The following is a 20,267-nucleotide window of genomic DNA, read 5'->3' on the forward strand; positions in this document are numbered from 1 at the left end:
GCACTACGAGTTCATTGTACGCAATGGGAATTTTGAACTTTGGTTTTCTGGGGTTTGGTGGGAATGATAGCAGAATCTAATAACAAAATTGTTGGGGAAAGTTTTATTTAATGAGTAAGGGGTCCCCCAAGGTTACCCAGAGTTTGGTGAATATTATCTGAATGTCAATGGAGAAGTTTCAGTCTGTATTTGAAAGGAATGTTTTTCCTCTTGTTTTGCTGTTTGTGGTTTTGCTATTGTTGTTCCTGTTGTTCTTTCTTTCTCATCCTCCTCTTCTACTTCCTTTTCTCTTCCTTCATCTTTCTCTTTCTCCTGCATTTTTCTTTCCTCCTCCTCACATTGCTCATCACCTCCTCCTCTTTCTTATAATTCTTTTCCTCATCACTAATTACATCACACCTTTTTCAATTCTTGGAGGGTTCAATCAAGTCTCAAGAGGTTCTTTCAAAATGTACTTTTAAAAAATTTTGTGATTTATTTATTTACTTATTTTTGGCTGTGCTGGGTCTTTGTTGCTGAGTGTAGGCTTTCTCTAGTTGCAGAGAGCGGCGGTTACTCTCCAATTATGGTGTGTGGGCTTCTTATTGTGCTGACTTCTCTTGTTGCTGAACACAGGCTCGAGGGAGCTCAGGCTTCAGCAGCTGTGGGCTCAGTAGTTGTGGCTCATGGGTTTAGTTGCCCCACAGTATGTGGGATCTTCCCAGACCAGGGATCGAACCTGTGTCCCCTACATTGGCAGGTGGATGCTTAAGCACTGGACCACCAGGGAAGTCCTCAAAATGTACCTTTTTAATAATAAAAGTGGACACAACTTGTCTCAATTAGTATTCTATTTGGCTGCATATAATAATAAAAAAAAATTCCCAAAACAACAGTGATGTAAGCAGAGAAGGGCACATGATCTCACATTAGGGACGTCTGAGGTCAGCAGGCGAGGACCGGCTCGACACCCTGTAGTGTCATCAACTGACACGTAAAAGGGCAAAAAGACCCCATAAGGTCACACACCAAGTCACTGCAGAACTTGGACAGCTGGGAAACAAGATGAATTTTGAACTTGAACAGTGAAACTGCAAATCATTTCCAAATATGGCTCACTGTGAACTTGCCTTTTTTTTTTTTTTTTTTTCTCTCCTTATCTTCTTCTTTTCCCTGATTTCCTTTAGCTGGTTTTTATCTTTCCTTTGCAGTATCCCCATGTGATGAAATACACCACTTGGTCTTATTCATCAGGAAGACAGGAAGAGTCAGAAATAAAACAGAGGGCACTGCCTGTGAGGTGGTCAGGCACCTACTTATGGCCTTGACAGGATCTTTGGGAGGAAAGAAGATACACTGCCCAGAGGTATAGAAAGGGAGCGTAAGTACAAAGGAAACAGAGAATTTATGTGATCTTGAAATAGGATGAGATGGTTGGATGGTATCACGGACTCAATGGACATGAGTTTGAGCAAGCTCCTGGAGATGGTGAAGGACAGGGAAGCCTGGTATGCTGCAGTCCATGGGGTTGCAAAGAGTCGGACACGACCAAGCCAACTGAACAACAGTAATGAAATAGGACACAAGAGTCCCACTGACTATTTTGCTTTCTCCTCAACTGATAACTGTTGGGTGATATTGATAAAACAAGATGGAAGTGGCTATGGTAGAAAAGGATGTGGGCTTTGATTTCAGATTTCTAGGCTTACATTCAGATACTAGTTATCTACTAATCAAGTGTCTTGGGTAAACTATTTCCATAACCTCTAGTTTCCTCATGTGTTAAATAGAGATAATAGTCTCCATTCCAGAAAGTGATTATCAGAACTAAATGAGGTAGCATACATACATCTTTTTGTCCTTCAATCTTAAATAGAGAGCAACAAAGTGGAACAAAAACCAAAGTGGAACAAAGTGGAACAACAGTCATATGGAAATTCATGTATACAGAAGTAAGTAAATCAGTTAGTAATAATTTGCATTTTAATAATAATTACAATGGTTTAAAACATTTCATCCCCAAAGGAAATGCAATGTCTTATTCAATTTTCAGAAAAATTTAATGTCCAAAGAATTCAAGGAGTGAACTGATGTCTGTTTTTGCATCCAGAACCAGAATGATTTGGGTCACATGGTATGCATGCAGTAAATATTTGTTGAATGAATAAATAATGAATGAATGAAACAGCTTTCATTTATTCTATATATATTTGGCACTGAAATGGTTCCTGGATATATAAATAAGACCCAACTTTTACGAATCTCAGATTCTAAGTTTGGAAGAACCAACAAGATAATTAAGTACTATGAGAAAAAGTAAGCAGAATTAAGTGATAAAAATTGACTCAGTAAAAGTGAGTTCAGTTCAGTCACTCAGTCTTGTCCAACTCTTTGTGACCGCATGGACTGAAGCATGTCAGGCCTCCCTGTCCATCACCAACTCCCGGAGTTTACCCAAACTCATGTCCATTGAGTCCATGATGCCATCCAATCATCTCATCCTCTGTCGTCCCCTTCTCCTCCTGCCTTCAATCCTTCCCAGCATCACAGTCTTTTCAAATGAGTCAGTTCTTCGCATCAAGTGGCCAAAGGATTGGAGTTTGAGATTCAGTGTCTGTCCTTTCAATGAATATTCAGGACTGATTTCCTTTAGGATAGACTGGTTGGATCTCCTTGGTGTTCAAGGGACTCTCAAGATTCTTTTCCAACACCACTGTTCAAAAGCATCAGTTTTCTGGCACTCAGCTTTCTTTATAGTCCAACTCTCACATCCATACATGACTACTGGAGAAATCATAGCCTTGACTAGATGGACCTTTGTTGGCAAAGTAATGTCTCTGTTTTTTAATATGCTGTTTAGGTTGGTCCGAACTTTTCTTCCAAGGAGTAAGCATCTTTTAATTTCATGGCTGCAGTCACCATCTGCAGTGATTTTGGAGCCCCCCAAAATAAAGTCTGCCACTGTTTCTACTGTTTCCCCATCTATTTGCCATGAAGTGGTGGGACCAGATGCCATGATCTTAGTTTTCTGAATGTTGAGCTTTAAGCCGACTTTTTCACTTTCCTCTTTTACTTTCATCAAGAGGCTCTTTACTTCTTCTTTATGTTCTGCCATAAGATTATACATTATATTATATTATACAATATTATATTATACAATATATATATATTATACAATATTATATTATGTCTTCTGCATATCTGAGGTTGTTGATATTTCTCCCAGCAATCTTGGTTCCAGCTTGTGCTTCATCCAGGCCAACATTTCTCATGATGTACTCTGCATATAAGTTAAATAAGCAGGGTGATGATGTACAACCTTGATGTACTCCTTTTCCTATTTGGAACCAGTCCAGTGTTCCGTGTCCAGTTCTTACTGTCACTTCCTGACCTGCATACAGATTTCTCAAGAGGCAGGTCAGGTGATCTGGTATTTCCATCTCTTGAAGAATTTTCCACAATTTGTGGTGATCCACACAGTCAAAGGCTTCGGAATAGTCAGTAAAGCAGAAATAGATGTTTTTCTGGAACTCTCTTGCTTTTTTGATAATCCAACAGATGTTGGCAATTTGATCTCTCATTCCTCTGCCTTTTCTAAAACCAGGCTGAACATCTGGAAGTTCATGGTTCATGTACTATTGAAGCCTAGCTTTGAGAATTTTGAGCATTATTTTACTAGCATGTGGGGTGAGTACAATTGTGTGGTAGTTTGAACATTCTTTGGCATTGCCTTACTTTGGGATTTGAATGAAAACTGACCTGTTCCAGTCCTGTGGCCAATGCTGAGTTTTCTACATTTGCTGGCATATTGAGTGCAGCACTTTCACAGCATCATCTTTTAGGATTTGAAATAGCTCAACTGGAATTCCATCACCTCCACTAGCTTTGTTTGTAGTGATGCTTCCTAAGACCCACTTGACTTCGCATTCCAGGATGTCTGGCTCTAGGTGGGTGATCACACCATTGGTTATCTGGGTCATGAAGATCTTTTTTGTATAGTTTTGTGTATTCTTGCCACCTCTTCTTAATATCTTCTGCTTCTGTTAGGTCCATACCATTTCTGTCCTTTATTGAGCCCATCTTTGCATGAAATGTTCCCTTGGTATCTCTAATTTTCTTGAAGAGATCTCTAGTCTTTCCCATTCTGTTGTTTTCCCCTATTTCTTTGCATTGATCGCTGACGAAGGCTTTCTTATCTCTCCTTGCTATTCTTTGGAACTCTGCATTCAAATGAGTATATTTTCCTTTTCTCCTTTGCTTTTGGTTTCTCGTCTTTTCACAGCTATTTGTAAGGTCTCCTCAGACAGCCATTTTGGTTTTCTGCATTTCTTTTTCATGGGGATGGTCTTGATCCCTGTCTCCTGTACATGTCATGAACCTCCATCCATAGTTCATCAGGCACTCTGTCTATCAGATCTAATCCCGTGAATCTATTTCTCACTTCCACTGTATAATCATAAGGGATTTGATTTAGGTCATACCTGAATGGTCTAGTGGTTTTCCCTACTTTCTTCGATTTGAGTCTGAATTTGGCAATAAGGAGTTCATGATCTGAGCCACAGTCAGCTCCCGGTCTTGAAGAATACAAAAAAGTTTTCAATCAGATGGTCAGAAAAGTCCTTGGGAATAAAGAAGAACCAGTGATGGGATAATCTAGATTTCTCATTAAAAATTTCTTCAACAAGCACTGTATGACATTTATTTGAGTTAAATTCATAGACCTCTACTGAGTTCATTCTGGAAGCATTTTCTTCAGTTATTAGGCAACAAGGTTTGTAATCACAGATGCAGTTTTCTTCCTAGAGCTTACAAAATTTGAAAGTCCTTAGCCTTTGCAGTCTCCAGGGAACTAATTTGGAAATTGTTGTATAGAGTGATGTTTTCTAAAGTAGGTCCCAGTAGACAGAAGACAGACAGTACCTATCCACGAAAGAGGTCCTGTGCTCAAATACATTTGTGGACCAGCTCATGAACATTGTAGATTAAAGTCTCAGAGACATCGGAGAGCAGAGTAACTAACATGTACTGCAGTCGCTAAGTCATATCCGACTCTTTTTGACCCCATGAACTGCAGCACACCAGTCTCCTCTGTCTTCCACTATCTCCTGGAGTTTGCTCAAATTCATGTCCATTGAGTTGGTGATGCTATCGAACCATCTCATTCTCTACTGCCCCCTTCTCCTTTTGCCTTCCATCCTTCCCAGCATCAGGGGCTTTTCCAGTGAGTCAGTTCTTCCCATCAGGTGGCCAAAGTACTGGAGCTTCAGCTTCAGCAACTGTCCTTCCAGTGAATATTCAGGATTGATTTTCTTCAGGATTGACTGGTTTGATCTCCTTGCAGTCCGAGAGACTCTCAAGAGTCTTCCCCAGCACCACAATTCGAAAGTATCAATTCTTCAGTGCTCAGTCTTCTTTATGGGCCATCTCTTACAACCATACATGACTATTGGAAAAATCATATATTGTTATAGTGTTAAAGATGAAGGTTTGGCACAAAGGGAAAAGGAGGATGATAATCCTTTGCCCTTAAGTCTAGCAATTCTAAAATGAGGCATTTATACAGACTTCTCAGAAAATTAAATTAGCTCTGGATTTCTTATTTACTTACATTACCCACTTTGATGAAACCTTTTGAATTGATTAGAAAGTTACTTTATGTTTAGTTTTTCTTTTCTGATTACTGGAGGGTTTTTCAAAAAGTTGTTCTGATGTGAAAGGGGGATCTATTTGGGTTTCCTCTATTTTTGCTTCATGAGAGCTAACTACATTCCAGCAGATCTGCCTTTGGTTTGGTTTGGTTCAGTTATAAGGCAAGCAGGAGAATATGCAGAAACGTCACAAAGTTTTACATCTGGACACCACACCCATTTCTCTCATCCCATTGCTTACTAGAGATGAATTTTCACAAATTACTCAAACTCTCAAAGCTTTGCTTTTCTCATCTGAAAATGGAAATAGTAATCGCTATATCTCTTCTTTTGGAGGAAGAGACAAGCTGATACAAAGAACCTGAAGGACCGTGTCACTCTAGCCTGTTTCTGAAATACTTGCTTGAGAACGATGTATTCTCCCCCTAAAAGTCTTCTTAATTCCCCCTGGAAAATCAATGGGGAAAATAGAATGTTTGCTGTTCATTCTCACAATGATGACTCACAGAGTGCTGATTTATTGACTCAATTAGTGAAGAAGTAAAATTAGTGTCCTATTTTATAGGCGTGAAATGAGATGTTCAGCAAGTATCGTGTACAATAGGCAACATTCTGGGCCAGGGCTTCCCTACACTCTTTTGTATGTCACCTATCTGTGGAAAAATGTTGCTACCATATCAGTAAACAAAGGATGTTGCGGTCATCAAGCCATCATGTTACTACCTTCCTGATGGTGAGCCCTGAGGGAACTCAGAATAGAAATGCCATCAAGGATGCCCACCATCAAGCAGGCGGCAGCTAAAGCTATCTCAGTTGTGCACCCAGAGGAGACTCAGGATGAGAAAACACAGCATTCTGGCCCCCAGATAGCTGAGGTATATATCAAAGGAATGATTTCAGTGAGCCCACACTCTTGCCCACCCTCCCATTCTCCCATATATAGAAAAGCCCACACTCCCATACATAAAGTGAAAGTGAAGTCGCTCAGTCATGTCTGACTCTTTGCGACCCCATGGATTGCAGCCTAAGAGGCTCCTCTGTCCATGGGATTTTCCAGGCGAGAATATTGGAGAGGGTTGCCATTTCCTTCTCCAGGAGATCTTCCAGACCCGGGGATCAAACCTGGGTCTCCCGCATTGTACGCAGAAGCTTTACTGTCTAAGCCACCAGGGAAGTCACCTCCCACACATAGAAAAGTGCTATCCCTGCTTAGTCTGGTTTTCTTTAATCAACAGGAATCATTTGATGTTCTGACTACCAGGTCTTTGTTGCACATCTCATATATTCTCTGGCTCCTCTCTTGTCTCTTTGAAGCAGTCACTCAGAGCTATCTGTCTTCTGGGCTAAATTCCCCAGTTTTGTCCACTGATTTGAACATAATTCTCAACTTTTAGGCTGTGCATTTTTTTTTTCAATCAATACACCCAAACCAAGCTAACAGGAATCCCTGGCTAATGATATAGTCTCTCCTTAGTGCCCTAAAATGTTCAAAAGATGTAGAAAATCTCAACAAGTAATGACTGAATTTATTACATCAGCTGTATAATAATAGCCATGGATCGTCTCCAACTGTTTCTCCCCCACAGCATCATGAAGAAGAGTCAGCCAACCTCAGTCTTAGATGACTACGCTATTTCCAGTGGAACACACACAACCAAATGCAACAGCAATTTAACTTTGATGATAACTTGTTAAGAACACCATTTTAGAAGACTGTTTGACAAAACATGTTTTTAGGGCTTAGAGAATGTCTATGAAGGATTTTTTTTAAAGCCCACTTGTACAGAGCACTACCTTATCCCAATGCTTTCAGTTCTCCAGAATTGCCTCATAAGTCATTCCTAATATTAACCTAAGGCTGAAATAGTGGTATGCTCTTTTGGTTTAATTATTTAGTTTTCATCTTACTGTTGATTTCATAGTTGTGGAATATAAAAGGGGAATCATGCTACTGGCATGAAGGAAAGGAAGCCCTGTGTCATGGAAAGTAGGAGAGGAGAAATATTCTGCTGTGTATCCTTCCTTCTTCTAGGATGCTTTGCCTTCTGAGAGAAAATGGGTACAATAATTGAGTGCATCCTGTTGCATCAGAATACTGCAGGAAAAATTCAGCATGATCAGAGTAGGAAGAATCCTGAATGGAAGAGACTTGGGAGCAAGAATGGTGGCTCAGTGATAAAGAATCCATTTGCCTGCCAAGCAAGAAACCAGGCTTCAATCTCTGGGTCAGGAAAATCCCCTTGAGAAGGAAATGACAAACCACTCCAGTATTCTTGCCTGGAAAATTCCACAGACAGAGGAGCCCCGCAGTCTATAGTCCATGGGGTTGAAAAAAGTTGGACACAGCTGAGCACAAGCATGGAATGAATGAATGAATTCATTCTATCACTTCAATAACTTCAGCAAGTCAGTCTCTGAGTTTTACTTTGCTCTTCTGTAAAAATAATTTCACAGACTATTTCTAAGAGATCTTCCAGTTTTCTGATTCTATCATGGCCCCAAATCCATAACCTTTTCTCTCTTTCCTGATTTTTCAAGGAATCCAGGTATATTACCGTTATGCTACTTCTTTATCAGATTGTTTTCTGTTAAGTCTTTACCTAGAAGCCCAGTTTATCCCAGGACTCCTCCTGGATTATCAGGAGAGAGGTTAAGTAGTCTTTGTGATGGTGGAGATGGAGCACCCCTTTCCCGAATGACAAAAATCATGAGGTTGGACCTGTAGTTCTAAGTGTTGGTCCTTTTCTCTATCTGTTGCAGGTACTGTATTCAACTCAAGTTTCTAGCAAAAAAAAAAAAATCATTTTTTTAACTCATCCATCCATCCACCATTTGCCACAATGCTTGCACTTACATTAGCGACAACATGCAATTTTTGGAGGGATTGCGCCACCCTGCACGTGGGATCTTAGCTCCCCGACCAGGGATCGCATCCACACCCCCAAATGGGAAGCATGGAGTCTTAACCATCGGACTGCCAGGGAAGTCCCAGTAAATTGATTATTGACTAGTGACTCTTTCATCAATCAAAAGATATCTCTTATCATTTTCTGTGACCTGAAGGATATGTCAGGAACTACTGGACTAGTAAGAGTGTTAAGGACTTTGTCTCTGCTACTGAGGTCCTTCTATTCCAGGTAGAGTGAAAAGGCTTGTGTAAAGCACTACAATAGATGAAAACTCAGACAAAAAGACCATGAGTTACTTTGTCTGATATTGGAAATAAACATATGGAAACTCCTACAAGGGATTGGGTTTTGTGGGCAAAATAACTTGGTCAATGCTTCATGGGGAAAATGAACGCAATTGAGGAATAGGAAGAATTAGGAAGGAAATGGCTGATACAACAACTGAGGAAAGTCATGAGGAAAAGCTACCGGAAAAGTGATGGGTAGGGCCACTGGTTCCCCATTATTTCCTCTTCTGGTGAACTAAACCTTGCCCTACTGTGGCTCCAAGGACAAAGCACAGGCTCTGGAAAAACAGCCAAGGGTGAGGAACTTTCCTGAAGCAAAAGGGAAAGGAAATTCACACAGGGATGTACAATATGGTCTGAAATTAGATAATCCAGTAATTAACCTGATTTTTCCCTTGTAGTTTCAATAGTCAACTGTATCCTTGGAGCTAAGGAACATCCAGATTATGAGAGATTCTATTGGTTGCTCTTACTTTCATCAGGACAACTCTCTTAGCTAACGTTGTTTTTCCTGGACATGCAGATGAGGATCAGAGCATTCTTTCAGCATTAGTATGGAATGGTGTCAGGAGTCAGTTCATCATGTCCAAAGGTTGTTCACGAAGGCACCAGCCATGATCATTTGTTTCAAGGACACTTAAGATGATCCAGTTTGATATATGGGAGAGTAAGGCTCAGAAGTTTAGGTGACTTATCCAAGGTCATCACAACTATTTACATATAAGAGCAGTTGGATTATAATTTTACTATAACATTTTGTTTTTAATGAAAAATGTTGGTGTTAGTTTCCCCATCCCTCTACCAAAACTATAAAATCCTCTTCTGATCCTGTCCTAAATATAACTGTTTTTCAACATCTTATGTGTACCCAAATTTGTATGTCCTTAGACACTAACTTGAAGAAAAATTGCACAAGGAATACTTACTTCTTGTGGAAAATAAAAACTACAGAGAAGTACAAAAAAGAAAATTAAAACCATCTGCAATTCTATCTCTAGACAAAATCGTAGCTCTATATTCCATATATCCTTCCTATGCATTATATACATATTTTTAATCTAAAAGTGAGAATTTGTACTTTTAATGGTATGCAATTTTTTTCATTAATATTTGTAAGCAAGCTTCTCTGTGACTACATGTACTTTTAAGCCTCATTCATAATGCTACAAAAAAATAAAATAAAATAAAACAAGTTGGAGCCATCCCTGGTGAATTGCTTAAATCCATTCCATAAAATGCCAAGTTTCTTCAAAACTACTGACCTTGTTTGAAAAAAAATGTATTTGGCTATAGTTATGCAGAAATGTGAAGCTCTTCCCCTTTTAAAATCAGATGGTATTAGCAACTCCTATTTTAAGCTTGTTTATGGAACTAGAATAATACTGAACATAGATATATAAAGGTGATTACAACAGTGGAAGTCTGACCTTTGGAAAATCCTTCCCTGTATAAACAAGTTCTGGAATGTTTTAAAACCTCTAAGCCAGTCAATTTCTTTTTTTGTTTATCATCTACCTGAGTCAACATGCCATGTCTATTTTATTTAGAGTATGAAATGGAAATGCCTTGGTTGCCTGACCATACATGAAGGAGGTGTCTTTGGACACCATAGGCTCCTTGCCTCAAACTCAAGGCTGTGCTGAATTCTCAGAGCCTTGCCAACCTTACACCACCAGCAACCCTAACTTCCTTGTATTGGCGAACTTGCTTGTTTGGTTCTGTCCTGTGTTTCTTCACTGTCCTACACCCATGCTAATCTTATTCCCATGTCCATGTCTTTATACTGATAAGGCTTCCCCTGGAATATCCATCCCCTCCTGCATGCGTGCATGCTTGCTCAGTTGTGTCTGATTCTCTGAGACCCTGTGGACTGTAGCAGCCAGAATCCTCTGTCCATGGGGTTTTCCAGGCAGGAGTACTGGAGTGGGTTCCCATTTCCTCCTCCAGGGGATCTTTCCAATTGAGGGATTGAACCCCTGTCTCCTGTGTCACCTGCATTGGTAAGTGGGTTCTTTACCACTAGCACCACCTGGGAAGCTCATCCACCCCCTCCTAGTCCAACCCTATTCTTCTTCCAGGACCAGCTTTCTCAGAGAAGCTCTCCTGGTGATTCATCCTGCACCTCTTGCCTCCACCTGCAACTGACTAGCTCTGAGAGTAAGACTTGCAGGCACAGCATGGCCGTCTTTGCTGTTCCTTACTTTGTTTTCCACTAAGCCTACTGCCTCTTTGTGGGCAGAAGCTATGCTTTAGCTTTCATTTGTGTTTTTCACAGCAACCATTGTTAAGTCAGGGGCTGCCTAGAATACAGATTAAGTACAGACATGCCCTGATAATGTTTCAGCTTGTAATTTTCTAGATTTAAGATGGTGCCAAGGCAATGTGCATTCAACAGAAATTGTACTTTGAATTTTGAATTGTGATCTTTTCCTGGGCCTCCGATGTGTGGTACAATCCTCTCTTGTGATGCTGGGCAGTGGCAGCTCCCAGTCAGCCATGAGATCGTCAGAGTAAACAACTGATACACTTACATCCATTCTGTGTCCAGAGAACCATTCTTTTTTTACTTTCAGTACAGTATTCAGTAACTTCTGTGAAATATTCAGCTTTATTATAATATAGGTTTTCTGTTTGATGATTTTGCCCAATTGTGGGTTAATAAGTGTTCTGGGCACGTTTAAGGTGGTCTAGTCCAAGCTGTGATGTTGGGTAGGTGGTGATGTTTTAGTTGCTAAATCATGTCTGACTCTTTGTGACCCCATGGACTGTAGCCTGCCATGGGATTTCCCAGGAAAAATTTCCCAGTGAGTTACCATTTCCTTTTGCAGGGAATCTTCCCAACGTAGGGATCAAACCCATGTCTCCTGCATTGACAGGCAGATTCTTTACCACTGAGCCACCAAGAAAGCACCCGGAGAGGTGTATTAAATGCTTTTTCTATTTATGATGCTTTCAGCCAAGGATGGGTTTCTCAGGATGTAACCCCATCATTAAGTCAAAGATTTGTACTCAGGAAATTTTTGTTGATTAATGAGTGTTTAGGAGAGGGAATGGAATCTTATTTCTATCTGTTCCTCTTAGTTGCTAGACCTCAGAAAAATTATTTAACCTCTCTGAGTTCCAGTTTCCACTCCTGGGATGGAGTGAAAATATCAATCCCTATAAGGTTGTCATACAGAGAAAGAGATTTAATGTGAATAACATGGGGTACAAAGGGCAACAAATGGCAGCACCATCAGAATAGACAAATGGACCTGCTCCTTTGACCTCTGACTTCATTAAGGGCTGAAACTAAAATGTAATCCAAATTCTAAAATGATTATAAATTCTAACCCTAAGGAAACTTTTCCAGCATTCTCAATATATATATCTTTTGTTATAATACCCCATAGCCTGCTTCCAAGACTGGGATAAATATGCCCCTTTGAATATGCAAGCTTCTTTCACCAAGTCAACTTTACATACACACACATACATATTTGCATATATGCATAAATGCTCTTATATTCTGAACAGTGAGAATGAATGGATAACTGTTATACGTGCATATGCAGATAACTGTGCATAATTACACATTACATTATACAGCTTGTATCTAACTCAATGAGGGCTTTTTTGTTGTAAGTGACTGTAACGCACTCAGACTAGTTTTAAGAGAGAAGGGAGGACTTTCCTCATGGTCCAGTTGTTAAGACTCCCCTTCCAGGCAGGGAGCGCAGGTTCAGTCCTGGTCAAGGAACTAAGATTCCACATACTGTACGGAGCTGCTAAGAAATTAAGTTAAATTAAAAAATAAAAGGTAGCAATTTTTTTTAAAATAAAAGAGAAGGGAACTTGGGAGGGGGTCAGGTAAATGCTTATATTAGTTACAATGAGATTTGGCCATGCATCGTTTCTAATTTTGCAAAACAATTTCTTAAGTAAGACGCAAATACATTTGTCTCTCACATAAGAGAAGTCCAGGAATACACAGTCACAGTGACCCTGAAATGCCAGGGCAAGACTGCCCCTTCCTGCTCTACCATTTTCAGTCCATGGCTTCTGTTTCATTACCCAAGATCCTAGAATATCTTTTGTAGGAATTATTTTAACAAAATCAAGGATGTATTAAAAGATATATATATGTATACTCAAAATAGTTCTTTATAGTATTGTTTGTAATAGCAAAAAAAAAAAAATCAAAAGCATCTAAATACCTAAATATACAACAGAATGGAGTTGGAAAAATAAATTAGTTTAATAGCCAAATAATAAAATACCATCATGCCATTAACATTTGGATGAAGTTGTAAAGTAAGAATCATGAATATGAAAAAAAGTCTGTAGATTATTAAATGAAATAAGCAGATTACAAAACCTGACATATATGATCTCATTATGAGAGTGCACACATTTATAATTTTTCTATAAATTTGAAATTATTTCCAAGTAAAATTAAAAAGAAATGTGTCTGTTAGGTAGACAAATATGAAATAGACACATAAACAGATGGAAAGAAAGACTGATACATAGATACATACATAATCCGATAGAAGAGAGAGAAAGAGATAGAGAGATTAATGAATTCTGCCTCCTCAAGAAAATTACAAGCTAAATATTCAAAATATATAAGTGGGCTACCTGATCAACATTAAGTTAAAGCTGGTTAGGAGAGAGAGAAGTAAAAGTAAACACACTAAATTATCGGCAGAAGCTATCTTTTAATGGTCAGGTTGTTGTGATCTTTATTTTCTTTCAACTTTCTCTCCCTCTTCTGATCCCTGAAACACATTTGAAACTTGACATCTGCTGCTCTGTGATATCAACTAATATCATCATTAGTTGATTAAATATCAACTAAATAACTTTTTGTTTGAGAATACTGCTTCTCAGAGATATTACAAGCTAAACATCCAAGAGATAGGAGTGGACCGCCTGGTCAAGGCTGGCTCCAGGTCAAAAAACTTGAAATAAAAAATGGAAGCAGAGAGCACAGGGCTTGCCATTTTCCGAAGGAAAGACCATGAAAGTAGACCCAGTTGAGTGGAAGACCAAGTGCCTCAGTAAGCCCAGGCACTGACGTGGTTCAGAGCACGGGTCCAAGACCAAGATGCCTGGCCTTATGAAACCACTCTCTGCCTGTTTTCTCCCATGTAAAGTGCAGATCATAACACTGTGCCCTTCAAAGACTTAAATCAATACTCAAAGAGTATCTAGAATAGTGCCTGGCACTCAAATGTTAGTTCTTATTAAAAGGAATAGCATGTTTTCTTTTCTCACTGTAACAGTAATACAGAAAATTTACCAAGTATGTTTAAGAAAAAATAAGAAATTAAAAATCTATGTTCTAGATTCTCAGATATAACATTCTTAGATGTAATGATTGTTGATATTCTGAATATATTTTTAAATAAAAAATTGCTTCTCTCTGTATCTTTGTGTGCATGTATCTAGAACTCTTTTTACAGAAAAGGATATCATACCAAAGAGAACTTTATAAACTTGCTTTTAATACAACATGGTGAACATTGTTTTATGTAATTAAAGATGAACATTTTGAGATGTTTTAGTATTATTTGAATAACAGCTAAAGCAATTGGGGCAGACTTGGCAAGTTTCAAGAATCAAACATCTTTCATAGGAGTCAATAAAGAGAATGAAAACCAGAGAAAGATGTAATTTTCTACTCTAAATATTCAAATGGTAAAATTAGGAAATGACAAGAGATTGTGTAGAGAGCTTTTAAAGTGCTAAAAATAGTACTAAGGACATCTAGAAATCTAGCCATGTTCTCGTCTTAGGAGGAATTTGATTACTTCACTTTATAAAATAAAGTATTAAATTATTTTCCCTCATTTTTTGTTTTGTGCCTATTTATAGAGAAAAAAAAAGTTATACTTTATTCCAAGAACAAGGAGATTTTGAACTAGGGCTTCGAATACTTTACAAATTTAGCTATGATCTGACAAAGGCAAGTGCATTCTTCCAGCTCGTTGGGAGTGTCATTCCGACCCCAGTATAGGCGTGTCCTTTCTAGGTGGGAGGAGGATGGCCACCCACCCGTGGGGGGACTGCTCTGAAGGGGTGTGCTGGGGAAGGGGACCAAGGTAAAGGTGATATGTGGCTGGGTGGGGAGAAGGAAGTGGCAGCTGGGACACCAACAGTGTGAATGGGTTTGGATCCTGCCACCTCACCCGTTCTGTAACCCCAGACAAGTCATTGAGTCTAGATGGCTCACTTTCCCCCTGATTGTACCTCCTCACCCAACATAGAGCTCTAGAGACTACACAGAAAGTGCTCAGAATGGGATCTGGCATACCCAGTCTATATGCTTAAAAAGGGTTAATGCCATCAACATCATTATCAATTATTATTTTGGATTTTTGATTAATTTTTATTGGAGTATAGTTGCTTTGCAATGTTGTGTTAATTTCTACTGTACAATAAAGTAAATCAGCCAAAACATATACATATATGCCCTCTCGTTTCAATTCCTCCCCATTTAGGTCATCACAGAGCACTGAGTAGAGTTCTCTGGTCTATAAAGTAGGTTCTCAGTTAGTTATCTATTTTATACATAGTATCAGTAGTGTATATAAGTCAGTCTCAATCTCCCAATCCATCCCATCCCTTCCTTCCCCTCTGGGTTCATATGTTTGTTCTCTACATCTGTGTCTCTATTTCTGTTTTGCAAATAAGGTCATCTACACAATTTTTCTAGATTCTACATATATGCATTAATATACAATGTTTGTTTTTCTCTTTCTGGCTTCATTCTATATGACAGTCTCTAGGTGCATCCACGTATTGTATTTATGATCTCCCTAGGCACACTTTGGCCACCTGATGCGAAGAGCTGACTCGTTTGAAAAGACCCTGATGCTGGGAAAGATTGAAGGCGGGTGGAGAAGGGGACGACAGAGGATGAGATGTTTGGATAGCATCACCAACTCAATGCACATGAGTTTGAGTAAGTTCTGGGAGTCGGTGATGGACAGGGAGGCCTGGCGCGCTGCAGTCCATGGGGCCACAGAGTCAGACACAACTGAGCGACTGAACTGAACTGAACTGAAGGCTCAGACATCCACGTTTGGGGTGAACATACCTAGATGGAAAGAGAAGTCGGCAGGTAGGGAGGTCCAGACTATCCCTGTGTGTGTCCATGTCAGGGACTGACGTGAGGAAATGAGCTTAAACTGGTCCTTCCCATACCTCCCTCGTGCTCTCTGCCAAGTCACTGAATGAAATCACATGGAAAATAACATAAAGAACACTGTAAATGGCTGAAGAAGAGCACACGTGTCAGGGCATAAACTCACTGCATCTGACATGCTTTGTGGGAACACGTGAAGGGCTGTGGGTGGATGGCCCAGCTGTGTGGGGAAGTCCAGGGATACATTCATGCCACATGCTTGAGACTTTTCTCACCAGTGTCCCCCTGAGCCACTGCCCAGCAGTCCAAAGCTGTGAAAATTCCTCCTGTTTTCTGTACCCTGGGGTACAAAGGAAGGGGAATTTTCAGCTGAGATGGGAGGTAGGGGCAGGTAAAGGGGCAGGAGATCCAACACTCTAATTTCCAACTGACAAAAAAAAAAATGAAAAACTTGATAGAAATGTCAAAAGTTGTTGAAAACAACTATATACATTCTGATCTGTAAATCAAATGAATTTATATTTTGGGCACGTAAAAAAATGCATATTTTGGATAAAGATAATTTCCAAGACCTAAGACCCCTCTCCCATACTTTAATAATACTACAGTCTGTACCCTTCACCCTGGAAGATGCTTTTCTTTTCCTTCTCTTCTGAATTCTTTGCCTCAGAGATCAATCCCCTTCTCACTCTTGGCTTTCGAATGTCCTCTCTCTCCAGGTGCTACTCCAGGATCAGCTTTGATAATGATAGTCTCTCCTCTGATCTCTAGTGTCTGGCTGCCTTGGGAACAGCTCCATTTGAGTATCTGGATAACACCAAGAGTTTAATCTTTTAGAAACAGAACTGGCCCCTAATTCAGATCACTGTGATTCTGAAAATTGTTTCTGAAGGCAAAACCCTTGTCATGCAATTGAAACTCACCCTTGTACTTTGGCTGTCCCCACTAGGTAATGAACATAGGGCCTCTGATTCTTTCTACCTTTGTAGCTCCATTCTCTCTGGTAGTCCTTGGAAGGTGATGGTTAATAAATAAATGCCTTTTGAATGAAATGATAAAAATGAGTAAAAAATGATAGGAAGAACACCATGCTGTTCTGCCCCTTTCAGGCTCCCATTCCTGTTGGAAACATGAAACAGGCTGCAACAATGCTGTTATCAAAGCACCTTGGAAGTGAATTAGGAGAGCAGAAGAGAGAGGCTGGATGGAATGATCTGATGAACTGGAAAAGAGGAGAGACTTAAGTTCTGAAGCACTGGTGAGGCCTTTCTCAAATTGTCCATGACTGTCAATGACAGTGTCGAGATGCTGCTTCAAACACTGTGCTCTCCTCAGCACTCTTACCCAGACATTCTAGAGACTGACGAGTACCTGTGTCCATTCCTCAACTGAGCATATTAACCTTGCCTACAGCATCTTGGTCTGGTGGCTGTGGGCTCTCAGACCTGATTATACTTGACTAGTCCAGACCTGAGACTCCAAATTGAGAGTGATTTTTCTTGATACCTTAGAGAACACTATTCAACACTTGCCCTACAAATCTAAAAGGTTTCCAAGATCTTTATTTGTTAACTCAAAATGGCTGTCGTACAGGTGTTTCTTCTAGAAGATGCAGTCTCTGTGCCTTTGAAAGAATGATAATGAGCACAGCTACTGTTGAAGTGGGTACTTTATATTTCTAATTTTTACTACAAATCTACAAAACATGTATGTTTATACCAGTTAGAACCCACTGTGGCAAGTGACACAATATTAAATTCCAAATGCTTAAAACAAAAGGAAGTAATTCATTGGTTTAATTGGTGAAAAGTCTAGAGTTTGTGGGATGCAGGCATGGCTGTATCCAGGGGTCCAAACAAGCTTTTTGATATCTAGTCTCTCTCCATTTCGTGGTCCTGCTTTCTTTCTTTGTTGGCTACTCTCTAGCAGATTCTCCCTACATTGTGACCTCCAGAAGCTCCATTTTTACATCTTTACAGTTCCCAGTCCAGGGGGCGAAAAGAGCCCCTCTGCCCAAATCTTTGACAGTATCTCATTGGCCTTGACTGGGTCATGTGGTCACCACAGATCCAATCATTGCTACCAAGGGGGTTTGATCCTCTGGTTGACCAGGTCTTGGACACATTCTCAGTTACCTGCTCAAGGTTCACTGTGAAAACAGTGAATTCTTCCCTACAAATTTAGGGTGCTTTACAATAAGAGACAGGACAGAGACTTAGGCAACAAATGATCATAACAAGTTTGATCTTGGTTTCACAAATGAGATAGCTGAGACTCAAAATTATTGGCCTTCCCTGGTGGCTGAGGTGGTAAAGAATCTGCTGCAATGCAGGAGATCTGGCTTCAATCCCTGGAAAAGGAAGACTCCCTGGAGATGGGAATGACTACCCACTCCAGTATCCTTGCCTGGAGAATCCCATGGACAGAGGAGCCTAGCAGGCTACAGTCCATGAAGTTGGATGTGAGTTGCACATGACTGAGCAACTGACACACACACACACAGTAATTAAGATCATATAGCCAGGGAGAAGTTGTGCTAGCAGGAAACAGAATCTATCTCAGGTAGTTAGAGACTAATGATGAGATAATTTGTAGAGATGCAGACAGTATTAAGGGAAAGAGCAAAAGCTGTTGAGGTGCTGGGAACCCAGGCAAGGCAGGACCACTTTGAAGTCTGAAGGGCAAGGGCTAGATCCCAAGAAGAGAGGCAAATGACAGTGGGCAGGGGGACGGAGGGACATGACCACTGCCAGAAGTGCAAAGTGGAGAGGGAGCATGGAACGGAAATGAGATCTTTGACTCTCTTCTCCACTCTGATCTTCTTCCAGTATCTCCCATTGGGAACCAGCAACCGGCTAGTATGGGAGGCAGCCAGGGCACAGAGCCAGGACAGGAAGGGCAGGAATGGATGGAGAAGATTTGCTGTGTCAGGTTTCTGAACCCAGCTCTACATGATCTGAAGGGTTGTATCTTCTACCCACCTTTCATATTTATGAGTGTGTGTGGTTAGAGACCTCTAGGTAAGCACATGTAGATAAGACATTGTTCCCCTGCAAACTTGACTGGCTACTCTCCCTTTGGAGCTGGCTTTCAGACACCTTGAATCTGTAGCTTCTTGTATTTTTTTTCTGTGGCAAACCCTCCCCATAGTACCCACTGGTCTCACCACCTGGCACTGATTTTATTCATTCAGTGCCTCACCAAAAAAATTACTTGGACTACAAGAAGTGTTATCAAGGACCTCTCAGGTATGATCCACTCCCTTCCATACAAAGGAGATACACTGATTATCCTTTGGGGAACCTTTGAGATCCATGCTCCAGTGAGCACAGACAACTTGGCAACAAGTCCCAGTACCTGAAAAATATAAGGCTCTAGGGTTTAAGGAAATGAAATCAGAATTCTGACCTTTGAAGGAAATGCGCAGTGCTATCTAAACCTGTGGATCATTGTTTTTCTGGCCATACTGACTCTCAAACCTCTGATTTAACCGAGTGTGAGCTATCTGAGCCCTTCAGATATGTTGAGAATATTTCCATGTTCCGACACAGATATGGTGCATGAGCCTTGTGTTTATTTCAATTTCTGGAAAATTCTCTATGTTCTGCCTCACAAAGGGAGATTGTTTTGGAGAAACTCAGGCAGATTAGCCATTGGCAGTCTTGCTTCCTATTTTCCTGAAGGTTAGCTGATAGCAGCTCTTTTTGTCATCATCCCCAGTGGTCTGCACTTGGATGGTTGGAAATAGTCCTGAACTGAGACCAAGTGAGGACGCCTGAATCTGAAGGGCACATTGAGGTCATATAGACCAAGGAGCCACCTAAAATTGGCGGCTGTAAGATCTCTACCTAAAGATTTCTCATGAGACAGAGATTTCCAATTCATAATAAAATAGAGAGCCGTTGCATAAATTCATATTTTAGAATCCCTCTTCAAAAAAAAAAGGAATCCCTTTTCTATCTCTCACTAGTGCTTTCTCTGCCTCTTGCAACAATGTGGGGTCAGTAGGCACTCTGTTGACCACATTTCATCTTTCTTAATACTGACCATCGCTATCACATGTCTCTTCAGTTTTTCTAATGAAGCCCAGGCTAAGAATGTCCATTTTCTCCTGTTTTCCATCTGACTTGACTGCTAGACTCCTTCTGTCTTGATTTTGCAGCAGCAAACTCCCTCTAGTTTACTATTTTCTCCAGTAAACCATGGCTTATTCTCTATGAGGCCTGACCCATGCCGAGCTCCACGAGGCCATCGCACCTGATGATGGGTTAGGATTTGGTTAGTTTACTAGCTGCCGTGTCATGATCTTGGC

At 40.3% G+C, this 20,267-nt stretch overlaps 1 protein-coding gene across 2 annotated transcripts in view; it reads left to right on the forward strand.

Moving 5' to 3' along the window:
* Positions 1-1,361, forward strand: part of LOC102405714 (24-hydroxycholesterol 7-alpha-hydroxylase) — a 101,997-nt gene extending 100,636 nt beyond the window's left edge. Inside the window, exon 12 of one of the 2 annotated variants that reach the window (XM_044929320.2) lies at positions 1,191-1,349. In XM_044929320.2, the coding sequence (XP_044785255.2) occupies positions 1,191-1,307 (117 nt within the window). In that variant the 3' untranslated portion in view covers positions 1,308-1,349. Of the gene's footprint in view, positions 1-1,190 lie in introns of both variants that reach the window. The other variant, XM_044929324.2, reaches the window with a different exon arrangement.
* The last annotated feature ends 18,906 nt before the right edge of the window (positions 1,362-20,267 follow it).

The sequence above is a fragment of the Bubalus bubalis genome, chromosome 2, assembly GCF_019923935.1.
Source record: "Bubalus bubalis isolate 160015118507 breed Murrah chromosome 2, NDDB_SH_1, whole genome shotgun sequence".
NCBI lineage: Eukaryota > Metazoa > Chordata > Mammalia > Artiodactyla > Bovidae > Bubalus > Bubalus bubalis.